The sequence below is a fragment of the Leuresthes tenuis genome, unplaced genomic scaffold (genome assembly GCF_036924035.1).
Source record: "Leuresthes tenuis unplaced genomic scaffold, fLeuTen1.0.hap1 SCAF_6, whole genome shotgun sequence".
Classification (NCBI taxonomy): Eukaryota; Metazoa; Chordata; class Actinopteri; order Atheriniformes; family Atherinopsidae; genus Leuresthes; species Leuresthes tenuis.
In genome coordinates this window covers 17,349,143-17,361,282 of record NW_027325360.1, presented here as the reverse complement: position 1 = coordinate 17,361,282, position 12,140 = coordinate 17,349,143, and the positions used below count along the sequence as shown (strand labels likewise).

The following is a 12,140-nucleotide window of genomic DNA, read 5'->3' as shown; positions in this document are numbered from 1 at the left end:
GGATACTAGAAATGTTAAGAGAGCAGTCACAACAGTCTGAACAGAGATCCCCAGACGACGCTCTCTCCGGCCATCTCTTCTGAGAATGCTCAGTTCAGACGTTCATATCTCATTTGTTCGATCTTTACCCACAGTTCATGACCATAAGTGAGGGTGGGAATGTAATACTTAAAGTAATCATTCCATCACTCAATTGTCTCCTCAGGTGAGGTCAGCAGCACTGTTTTTCACTCCGTTTAGCCTGTCAGAACCTTTTGGCTGTCGCTGAAGTCTCACAAGCTAACCAAGCTCTGCAGGAGTCTTTCTTCGGTCTTACCAATTGAGGCCCAGAACGCCATCCATTCAGATTCAATGTGCCCTGCCTCCCCCAGGATATGAAAGTTGAAAACCTCGTGGACTAAGACCTCTGCAGAGCATTCCCTGCAGCCTCATCCTAAATGATTTGCAAATGATTTACAATGTAAAACTGGAGAATGAATTTCATCAAGTCATGGATTAGGAATAAAAACGAATGGATTGTCCTGGGACAGAGGGATAATATATACAAATGCTTCATATTTTCTTCAGTATTTAAAACAGATACCCAAGCCCTAATCTCTTCACTCTTGTTAAGGAAAACCAGCTTTTGAACACATTTCTATTATAATCTTACACAATACTTCAGTTATCCTGCATTATACATCTGACTTTTAAAACGTATACAGTTCTGGCATAGTCTCTTCCTTTTATAGTACCTGCTCTCCCTCTATCACTGCTCCTCTTCGTGCTGCTTGGCCCAAAGATGAGCTTGGTTTGGCTCAGCCTTTTCCTCCCTATCCTGTTTTCCCTTTTGTGAAGAATATAAAAAACTGGACTATCTCACTCACCTGCACCTTAATGCTAACGTAAATAATATTGTTAATATTGTACATTTTTACACTTATATTTTAATACCCTACACTTTTACTGAAGCATTTTTCTTATTTTCTTATTTTGTGTGGAATTATTGTGCCAAGGTTTTTTTTATTCGACATATTTATGTTTAAATTCTTATCTTTAATTCTTGGTAGCAGCTAAAAAGAAAATTTCACTACACATTGTAGTATGTATGATTATGTATGTGACAAATAAAACTCTTAAATCTTGAATCTACAAACACAGTCAAACATTAAACTGATAGAAATTAAACAATACGCCATTTCAACATCATGTATTCAGATGTGTCAGAAATCTTAAAAAACCCTGAGGGCGAGTTTTTTTAATTTGAGGTAAAAATGGGGCATTCTGAGGCTTTTTGAGGGACCATTATGGTGACTCGTGAAGTAAGGGCAAAGTTACCACAGAAAATGATTTATTATTATTATTATTTTTGAAAATTAACCGGGTGTTTTATTTTGTTTCTGCGCACGACTTCCTGTCCCGCACGATCTGCTCTGTGCAGTATTGCTGCGTTGTGCTCCGGCAGAAATATATAAAATAATATATATTTATAAAAAATAATATATAAGAAATAACAGGTTCAGCATCCAACATTGAGAAATCACCACTGCATAAACGTTTAATTTTAAATCGAAGACGTCGCTGACGTTTCAATCGCAAAAATTAACCTTCATGTTCATCCACCATTTAAATCACTATACAGTTATGACATTACAAAAATCACATTTTGGGAAGTTGACTCAAATAAATTTCAGTTCAAATCTTTAATCAATATGAAAGCTCCACCTTAAAATTAAGTTGTTACTGAAACAGATAAATAAGTGTTAAATAAGTATGCCCACGTTTTATCTCCCTCAAGTAGTAAAAGCTGAAATACAACTAAAAGGTTTCTACAGTCTAAAAGGACGTTGTTCTAGCGCTAATATTATCGGAGGACTTTTACATTCCTGAACGACTAACGGTGTTTCAGGTGCTCAGTGGAGTCTGCAAGTCGCGAGCTGTTTTACCGTTACCAAGGCAACTTGACGCTACCGTCAATCAAACGTTCCGCAGCAGCAGCAGCAGCAGCAGCAGTGTGTTAACCAGCTCTGACAGAGGAGTTAAGTTTTTCTGAGACCGGGAATCTCCTCATTAAACCCTTGAAGGTAAGCAGTGATGGGTGGCTTTTAAACTGCACGACGGCAGGTTATACATGTATTTACCTAACGTAGCTACATCAAATAAAGGAGTTTGTGGTTATAAATAAGAACTAACATTGCTGTATGTCAAGTCTTATGTTTATGTTTATGCATTTAGCAGACGCTTTTATCCAAAGCGACTTACAAATGAAGATATAACAAGCTATATAAAAAGCTAACAATAACCTACATAGAAGGAACCCACTGGTCTGACTCTGTCAGAGGTGACGGTAGGTCATTCCACCATCATGGAACCACACATGAAAAGAGTTTGGATTGCCTTATGCATGGTGTAGGCACTGCTCGACGACAATCTTGCAACGTCTTAAAATTGATAAATTGATGGTACCATTGATGGTAAGAGCTTATTTATATTAACAATTTAAGACTCCGAGAAAAATAGTCTTTCTTTTGTGTTTTCAGAAAAGAGTAGCTAAACACTTAGGAGGATAATCCTGCACTGGGCTTTTTAGGTGGACTTAAACTTTCACAGGTTCTGACCTTTATGTTCATGTAAGATGGGAGAGAAATGTGGAGACAGGAATGCATCGTCTCCTTAGTGAAAGGCTTGCTAAACAAACCCAACTGACTTGGTTTCCGGGACTACAGAGCAACACAACCTCCCCCCCCCCCAAACACTGTTACAAGTGCCCCTTCAGTTTTAACCAGTTTATGCTGGGAATGCAGTCTCCATGGCATTCCCAAGTTTCTGACCGGTGATGTGTGCAGCTGTCAGACATGGATGGCTGTCATGAAGCAGAGAGAGATGGAGAGGACACTGACACCCTTCTTTACACTGGTGAGGAGTTTTGTAAGTGTCATGCTTTTGTCACCCTCTTGTAAGTTTGCACCTGTTCACATGAACTCGTTGTCCTCAAACACAGATCTCAGTGACAACAGCAGTGCACTTGGACTGGACTCTCTGCCTCCCAGAATGGACCACTGTGACCTCCTTCTAGATGCAATAGATACACAGCTTGATCAGCTTCAGGTTTCTGATTTCCAGTTTCTTTATCTTTTGTTCCTATGTTTTATCAAAACATAGTTTTTTTTTTACACAACTGTGTTTATTGTATTTAGGTGCAGCCTCCAAAACGTGATGTCGTATTTAGAGGGTACGACTGCAGCAATGCTGGTAATTTTTGTCATAAACTCACCTTATGCCATTGTTCAAAGTTTTTTGTCAAATAATGACACGTGATTGGGATTTTTGTTTAAAGCTACTCTTGGTTGGAGTCAGTCCCAGAGCAAAGACACAGGCCTCGGAAGTACAACAACAAACGACTCTCCTATGTCTTGTCTTGATTTGATGCACGCTTCAGTGATGGACCTCGTGTCTGGTAATATTTCTATATCTGTGTTATAACAGGAAAAGCCTAAATGTTTAAAGCTTAAAGAATGAGGACGTACACATTTCCAGGGTCGGCCACGCTTCTAACGTTAATTTAATGGCGGTAGTGCTTTCTTAATGCGACAGATTTCAGCTTTTCCGTTAGACAAAAACACACCGTGTCTCCTCTGCTCTACCCTAGAGAATATGACAGGCTGCAGCGATGGACCTGTCTCTCCCAGGGTAACCAAAAAGAGGCTTGACAGAAGCACAAATGGTAAAGAGGAAACTGACTCTCGGAAGGAGCAGGTTATCTGGAGGCTTGAGAGGCTGCTTGGAGACACTTGTAAGGGAAGAAATATTGCAGAAGAAGTGGAGCCTCCTTCAGACAGCATCTGCACTGAGGACTTTGTCAGCCGCTTCAGAGAGGAGATGGTAGAACTGGCTCTCCTAGACAGTATGCAACAACTAGACAATGAGGAAAAAGCTGAGAGGACAGAAACCTCGGACAGTGAAAACGAGCCAGGTGTTGCGAGACGGGGCTCAACGACTGCTGGGGGAAGCGATACAGGCACAGAGATGGCTCACTGTTCCCAGTCAGTCTATCCTGGTCAGGGAAAGCAACAGAGAAAATGTCTCTCTGACGACTGTGGGGGAAATATGTCTCAAGGTAGTCAGGAAGCAGAGGCTGGAGAGAGAGGCAAAACACCACAGAGGCCTACAGATGATCGCAGCGGTAAGTAAAGTGCAGTACATCCTGATGACAAAGAGCTGTCAAGCACTCTTGAAGTTTTCTTTACAGATGTGTATGAGTATTAAGGGAAAGATTCTACAGCTGCCATCCAATCGTTCACCTATATGTGTGTCCATCTGTGTACCTGTTGTTTTGATCCATAGGAGACTCTCTGCAGCTGATTAATTCATTAATTCATGATGCTTATGTTTCAGGACACATTTCCTGAGATTTGTTTGTAATACTCTGTCACTTTTAGTCCGAAACGATTGATAAGGCAAATCATACCAACCAAATATAATCCAACCTCTCTTTCTCCTCCAACATGGCATCCTGAATTGAATTACTGAGCAAAGTCACAGCTTTCAGAGCAGGGAAATGTTATGAGATACTAAGAGACTTGACCAAAGAACACTGAATACAGATCTGATGAGCAAAACACGTTCATGCCCTCTTCTGACCCCCTTTTGCAAGATGAACCTGAGACACAATCTCTTTTTTATTTTTTTATTTTTTTAAGTACCCTCAAATTACAGCAACATTGTATTCATTGTTCCAGTGTTTTTATTCAGGGTGCTGTCGTGTAAGAGTTTCAGCCTCAATCTCGGCCGTCAGGCAAAGCTTGCGTTTTCTCACTTCTCTTTCAGGCTCTCTCAGAACACAGCATGAAAACATACTCCACGATCACAGCAGCTTGCCTAAGGCCAGATGTTTGGCAGGTATCGTGCAGAAATTACACGGGTGTTTTTCTCACTGGAAGCACTGTGGTTAGGCTGCTTGTTTCTTTTCCAGGAGTGCCCGTGTGGAGTTTTGACACTGTGTCTATCGACAGTGACCTTGACACAGTCTGCACCGAGCGAGTCAGACAGCACATTAACAAGTGGACAGGTGGGACCCTGCAGGAAATGGGGAGAAAAATTAGCTTAATTTCTTTGAAGGGGAGACACTTTTATAATGTGAAATATTACAATTGGAAACCAAAAGAAAAATTAAGGATGAGGGTCAAAAAATGCTTCGATGCAAACTTGTTACACATAAAAGATGATAATAACAGGAATATAAATAATAAAAAAAAATACATATATATATATATATATATATATATATATATATATATATATATACTTCCCATCATTTTATGACCCCCACAAGGATGGCGCTCCTTCATTCAGTCAGTCACACGACTGAATGACTATGACACACCCACACGGGAAGAGAGTGAACCTCAGTCTACATCAGGTAAAGCAAGACCTAGCCATGTACATATTTTAAAGGGGAACTCCGGTATTTTTAAACCAAGACCTTTATTTCTGGCATGAAAACGTTTATCTACTCACCGAGAACAGTTTGGTGAAAGTCGGCGTCCTTCGAAAGATATTTAGATTCCTCGAGATCCGCACACTCGAATGTGTAGATATTTAGATTCCTCGAGTTTCTACACACTCGTCTACTGGGATGACGTCATCGATTACCCGATCACAGCTCATTCACTCCGGTAAGGATGTCCATCGTTGTCGTCCATCTTCTGAAAGACGCCAACTTTCACCAAACTGTTCTCGGTGAGTAGATAAACGTATTTCATGCCAGAAATAAGGTCTAGGTTTAAAAATACCAGAGTTCCCCTTTAAGTACAGTTTGGAAAACAACCACCTTGCTCTGTACACGTCATTGAATTGTGTTTGTCTTTGATTACAAAGTGAGGAGTCCCTTTTATGGACATTCACAAAACAGAGATGTCTCTGACTGTAAAGCGCCGCGTAACAGGGGAGAAACTTGCAGGTAAAAGGAGGAACTCTTTTAAACTTACTATGCACGCATTTCAGTTCTTAATAAAAGAACATTTCAAAAATGTTTTGGGAAAAGTTACGGGACTTCCTCAATGGGGATTTATGTATATCCAAGACCAGTGTGTTGTCCGATGGATGATCAGGACACTGATGAAGAAGTGAACCACTGGAGCGGGACGTCCCGCACTGTGGGGACATCAGAGAAGATGCAGTCAGATATGACTAAGATGAAAGAGCGACTTTTTAACCTACAACGAGTAAGAATGAACCTCTCTGTGTATATCTATATTGTTGTTTTTTCAATGGAAGAAACCCTTTCATTTATGTGCTGTTAAACCTTCTTTATACATATGTGATATGTTGCTGAGCTCACTCGTGTTTGATTTAGAAATGTGAGAAAGAGGAGGAGACACTACGGTTGAGGAGGACTCAGTTAAAAGACGCCAAGCTCTGCCTTTCTGAACTCCGACAGAAGAAAAAGGTAAAGTTGCATCTGCATTCCCGGAGGCGATAGGAAAACTGTGTTTTGTGGTCTCACTAATTACCACAGCTGATGCTTTATCTTTCCCAGCATGCTATGCAGCAAGCGGAGCGACTGGCTGCAGAGATCGCACAGATGGAGAAGGAGAGGAGCACTTTGGAGTCATTTCTGAGAGACAGCAGGGTTGAGAGGGAGTCTGTCAGGTGCAGAATCAGCTCCTGCTATTTGTCTCACATGCATCACCGTAATCCTTTTCTGTGTAAAAGTGAGGGCTCTTAGATAATAAGACATTTTTATATATGTTGTAGCTGCCAGCTGCAGAAGCTGCAGAGGCAGAAAGAGTCGTGTCTCCTCAAAGTTAGAGATATCGAAGGAGACCTTGCACTTTTGTTTCGGCATAACCGGGATCTTCAAGATGGATCCTGCATGAACAGGGTACGGAAAGCCAGCTTCAGCAATATGTCTCTCGTCATTTTTAGTTTTGATCCAGAATTTTTTTCCAACCACCTTTTGTTTCTCCACCAACAGGGCGGTGTCATCGTGTCGGTGCTGGAGCATGAGGAGATGGAACGACAGTGGGATTGTGCCAAAACAGAACTTTTTGCTGAGCAGCGACGTGCAAGAGAAAAGATCGACTCCCTGCAAGAGGTAAAGTATGAAAGCCTCTTTCGAAACGATTAATAACTGAATGATAATCCATACAATGTTTACTAGGCTGCTCGGTCCGTGTCACCTCACCTAACACAATTCATGTTCGGATTTTCTTGAAAGATTATTGTGAAAACTTCTAATAAGTTCAGAGCATGTGTATTTCTGTATTATATGATACTTTTTTTTAATGAACTAATTAAGTTTGGACCTCAGAGGCTATTTGTCATAATTTTATCGATGAGGTTGAAATTAATAGCTATGGAACATTGCAACTAAAGAGTTGTTCCTGATCGCTTTATAGTAACCAAATTCATAACAATTTTACGCCAAAACAACGAATCTTAAATATCTCTGGTTGTTATTACTTTCTTACACTTTAAAATCTAATGTCTTTCTCATGTTTGTGGAAACATTAGATAAACTAGCATGGAGTTACCAAATAATTATAGCTTTCTTCACACTCAACTCTCAAAGTTTGAACAACAGCCCTGTTGGTTTGATGTCATTTTTTTTAAATGTCTCTGGATTTGTTGCCATGTGACCTCTGAACAGAAGTTGGAGGAGACTCGTGATGAGCTTCACCGGTCCACAGAGGCAGAGAGCTCACTGAGAAACAGATGTGCTTGTCTGGAGCGAAAACAGATGCAGAAAGAGGAGCAGATGGAGGTGAAGCTGTAGTTCTGTGTGAGACGTGAATAAAAGCAGAAAAGTGGTCAGAAAAAGATTTCAATACCAGCATTTACTTGGAAATAGTACAAAGACAATGGCGATGTTGAATTTCTGGTTGAATCCTTTGCATGTAAAGTTTTCACCAGAAAAGTCATTTCACAGCCTCGTGAGCCCCTTCTCACCTTTATCTCTGAAAGATTCCTAATACCCAGTTGGTTATGTCCAGCTATTCTGAAACACAATGTTAGGATCAAATTCAAAATGTAAAAAAAAACCATGAATTTTAACATTTTGAACATTTGATATTTTGGTATTGTACTATTTACAACTGATAGAGGGATTCAATCATTTAGGAATATTTAGTTTCTATTTTCGTTCATATTTCACAGCGTCCGAACTGTTTTTGATCAAGTGTTTCTTCTGCTGTCTTACGGTTAGGCGCTTCAGCTTCAAGAGAGCAAGCTACAGCGTGAACTGGGAGAATGTAAGATCAGGACAGACAAGCTGAATGCAATGTTGGCCCAGAAAGAGCTGCAGGTGACAGATTTACAGGAACACTGTGGGACGCTGCAAAAAGAAAGAGATGGACTGAAGAGGGAGCTAGAACACCTGAAAACCCAGCACTGCAAAGAGCTGAAGGAGGCCCAGGACCAAGCCCACACACTGATGGTGAGAGTTCAGGCTCTCTTATTCTGCAAGATTTTTTTTTTCTTACCACTGTTACAGTTACTCTGTCTTTCATTAGCGAGACACATGAGCTGTTAGCTCATGAGTTGAAAATCCATGAGGTCAAACCTGTTTTTTCTCTCATTCCAGATTGATAAGCAAGCTGAAGAGGAGAAAGTCAATACTTTGAAAGAGGAGATTTTGTCACTAACACAACACATTGAGTCCATGCAAAGTTCCATTCAGGTCTGTGTGCTGAAACCACCCCAGTAGCTCACTGTAAACTGTTTGGAGATGTGTTTTATCACAAGTATACAGCTCTGCCATAAATGCTTATATTGTCCTTATGGGCACCACTGGAGTCAACATATCCTTATTGCACTGAATACTGTACACAGCAGTGAATACAAAATCCGATCCTCTCCCATTATGCAGCTAAAAGAAGAAGAAATGATCAAGCTAAGAAAACTTCTTCAGCGGGAGAAGGCAGAAGCGAAGAAACGTGAAGAGGAGTTACATGCTGAAGCCTTGGAAAAGGTACTTTAATAATCCTCTGCAGAACGTATGCAAGGTTTTTCAGCATGATTGCATTGGCTGGTTGCTGTGATCTCATTCAGGTAAATAACGCAGCAGAGGAGGAGAGGAGGAAGTCAGAGGCAGAAAAAGTGGAAACTGTGCAGATGCACTGTGGGATACTGGAGGAGCAGAGCAGAAAGAGTTTGGAAAGCCTGACAAGTGAGAAGAATAAATCACTGGCTCTACAGCATCAAGTGGTGGAACTGAAAACTGTAAGGTGTCTCACAACCACGTGTAAGGTTATCATACTGAATACATGTTTATATGTTCGTTGTTTTTTTCATGATTTTCTCGTACGTTATAAGAGAGTGTTGGAGATGGAGCGTGAAAGTTGCAAATCACTGAAAGAGGAGCACCAGGCTGAGCTGCAGTGCTCTCAGGTGGGGCAAAACCGCCCAAAAGCAGTCATTTGCAGACACATGCAGGAATGTAGCATTACCGCTTTTGGTGTGTGGTCACGGCAGAGTCTGAGGACGGTGCTGCAGCTCGAGCAGGATGTTCGGTTGGCAGTGGAAGAGAGTGACAGGCTCCGGGTGAAGCTAGAAGAAAGGGAGAGCAGCCATAAACTCTGCACAGCTGAGATGGAGCAGCAGCTTAGGCACTGGGCCCAGCAGCTGGGAGCAGAGTGCCAGCAGCTGCACTTCTTATTGGAGCAAAGAGATGGAGAGCTACCTCAGAGGTACGTTTCATGCCCTGATGCACACACTTATCTGCCACAGAAAGAAATGAATACTTTGATGTTTAATTGCCATTACTGCTACCTTTGTTCTGCGCAGTCTTCCAGTAGCCGAGGCTCTCACACACCTCAGGACACTACGAGAGCAGTTGAAGCACTTTATTAGCCAACTTCAACAGGAGCTGGATTCACAGAAACAAACCAATGAGCAGCTGAGAAAAGACAAGGTATGATGTGGACTTTGTATCCAGCCCATTAAATGTATGCATGAATGCATGTCTGTAAGTTTGTATTTTTTTCAGGAGCGAGAACTGAGCATCCAAAGGCAACAACTGAACGTGGAGAGAGATCAAGCTTTGAATTCTATAAAGGAGCGTCTCATTCAGGTTTAAAGTCACACGCTCACGCTTGGACAGATCACAGAAAAAAAGACATGAATGAACCATTACTGAGACGTTTTTTCCCAATGACGTTTGATCAGGAGCACATCGAGGAGTTGAGCAGTTTTAAATGGGCTCACATGAGTGAGAGAGGCGCTGTGGGAGTGGCTGCGTCTCTCCGCAGGCAGCTGAACGCCAAAGACCTGGAGCTCAGGCAGGTTCAGAGGAGCATGGCTCAGTGGAAGGAGCAGACCGCAGCTCGCCTGGCGCGCAAGTTTGAAGAGGAGTTGACTGCTGAACTGGAAAGGTGGCGTGAACAACATAAAACATGTCACTCTTTAAGACACACGATTTCCCACACTTTATTTATATCAATTGTGTTGATCCTCACACCTGAAAACATTTTGATGTACTGTGTTCAAATTGTACGTGATTTTGTACCCACAGGTGCAAGTCAAAGTTGATGAGGGGCAGGTAATTCATCTCTGTGTATGTTAATGATAAATTCCATACTAACCAGCTGTCCGTCCTTCCAAGAGCATGATCTCACTGTGACTCTCGCTGATAGGCTTGTTTAGACTATAGATGGAACATTACAGCAACTATACATCTGAACACACACTGTCTTCACACAGCCATGTTAATTATTCACCGACTATCACAACCTTTCAAAGGCAGGTTTGATTGTTTTCCAGAAAAGCATCGAAGACTCGAGAGGTTAGGCCTGAAGGAGGCAGGACGGTTGGTGCAAAGGTACACGCTGCGTAAGCATTAACATCAAGCTTGCTCATATAACGTTTTTTCTTTTTTAATAAACACACGAACAGCATATCTGCTGGTATCTTCCTCCCATCAGGAAGCCCAAACAGCAGTTTGCTCTCCCTTCGCTCATGCTGTGGATTCTGCTGCCCACATCCCCTCAGACGTATCTTCACTTAAGCTTCTACGCTACCTCCAGAGCCGAGTGACGCAGCTCCGTGTAGAAAATCAGGCCTGCACGGGGAGCCCACCACCTCCAGATACAAAGCCTTCAGATTTGTCAGGATCCCCTTCTATAGCAGTGAGTGCATTCTTTCAAAAGCAGGTTATGGTTGACAGCTGACTTTCAGTGTGGCCACTAGCAGCATTTACAGCAGCGAGCAACACGTATACTGCAGTTATGATGGTGCAATGGTACAATTAACATCTGAATGTTGCCTCTGAGTTTGTCTGCCTAGTAACAGTTAGTGCTGATGTCTCCTCCACAGATCTCTCATGGTCAAGACAGTGCTGGGACTCTGAGTCAGTCCTCGGTCGGTACAGTCTGAAACGAATACCTCACTCTTTGTGTATGAGTGCACACCAGAGATTACGATGTCCTTCAAATTTCCTACAGTTCCTTTACGCTGTTCCGTTTCCACAGAAATGAGTCATTTAGGCTTACAAATGCATAAGATAACAGATTAACAAGCAGGTCACAGTGACAAATGATACAATGCGGTCACCAAGGTCACTTTTTCTTCTATGCTGAGGCAGTCAGATTTTATGGCCTGTGGGTACAGTGAGCTGTGAATGAGTGATGAGCTGACATGTCCGTTGGAGAGTGACGATCATGTGAGTTACGTCAAATTACCTCATAAAACTGACAAGTCCTTGAGGGATAATACAATGATATTTTCTTATTTGAGGCAAGTTCAAATAAAATGATGCTGTTTGCACTTAAACTGTATTTTTGAAATTTCATTAAAATGTCCTGGAGGAGGGGAGTTGGTCTATTAATCACATGACAGCTTCATTTGTCAACTCTCCTGTTTAATCAGACTGGATCAGTAATTTCGGTTTATTTAACAGTCATGTCGTCCTTTTGAGTAAACTCAGTATAAGCAATGACATCACTCTAATTGAGGCACCACATACAGTGGATCGACATGTCATTGGGTACCTTTACAGTCGATTAATAAAAAAATCATTGGCACGTGTACTATAGGCGCATACTAAGGACCGGTCACAATCCCGGGATCCATACGTTTCCTGAGCTGCTCCAGCTCCAGTGGTCATAATGTTCATATAAAAAGGGAGGTTTACTTTCACATTTACATTTCAAACATTCAGAGAA

At 41.7% G+C, this 12,140-nt stretch overlaps 2 protein-coding genes across 2 annotated transcripts; both read left to right on the top strand.

Moving 5' to 3' along the window:
• The first annotated feature begins 3,633 nt into the window (after positions 1-3,633).
• On the top strand, positions 3,634-5,301 carry LOC140309029 (uncharacterized). The gene is made up of 3 exons (XM_072386865.1): positions 3,634-4,162; positions 4,807-4,878; positions 4,952-5,301. The coding sequence occupies exons 1-3, from the start codon at positions 3,634-3,636 to the stop codon at positions 5,299-5,301; spliced, it is 951 nt and encodes a 316-aa protein (XP_072242966.1).
• A 562-nt stretch (positions 5,302-5,863) lies between these two features.
• On the top strand, positions 5,864-12,135 carry LOC140309872 (uncharacterized). Its single transcript, XM_072387925.1, has 20 exons — positions 5,864-5,938; positions 6,062-6,203; positions 6,335-6,427; positions 6,518-6,630; positions 6,736-6,862; positions 6,956-7,075; positions 7,631-7,744; positions 8,186-8,416; positions 8,564-8,659; positions 8,849-8,950; positions 9,031-9,201; positions 9,295-9,369; positions 9,454-9,668; positions 9,766-9,892; positions 9,968-10,051; positions 10,147-10,352; positions 10,493-10,519; positions 10,741-10,798; positions 10,902-11,105; positions 11,293-12,135. The coding sequence occupies exons 2-20, from the start codon at positions 6,078-6,080 to the stop codon at positions 11,350-11,352; spliced, it is 2,349 nt and encodes a 782-aa protein (XP_072244026.1). The 5' UTR covers positions 5,864-5,938; positions 6,062-6,077; the 3' UTR covers positions 11,353-12,135.
• Positions 12,136-12,140: the final 5 nt, after the last annotated feature.

Bases quoted from the DNA above. Each gene is read 5' to 3' on its own strand.
- LOC140309029 (XM_072386865.1), top strand. From the start codon at position 3,634: ATGACAGGCTGCAGCGATGGACCTGTCTCTCCCAGGGTAACCAAAAAG. The intron at 4,163-4,806 runs GTAAGTAAAGTG...CTTCTCTTTCAG, and splicing joins GCCTACAGATGATCGCAGCG to GCTCTCTCAGAACACAGCAT. The intron at 4,879-4,951 runs GTATCGTGCAGA...TTTCTTTTCCAG, and splicing joins TAAGGCCAGATGTTTGGCAG to GAGTGCCCGTGTGGAGTTTT.
- LOC140309872 (XM_072387925.1), top strand. From the start codon at position 6,078: ATGGATGATCAGGACACTGATGAAGAAGTGAACCACTGGAGCGGGACG. The intron at 6,204-6,334 runs GTAAGAATGAAC...TGTTTGATTTAG, and splicing joins GACTTTTTAACCTACAACGA to AAATGTGAGAAAGAGGAGGA. The intron at 10,799-10,901 runs GTACACGCTGCG...TCCTCCCATCAG, and splicing joins GCAGGACGGTTGGTGCAAAG to GAAGCCCAAACAGCAGTTTG.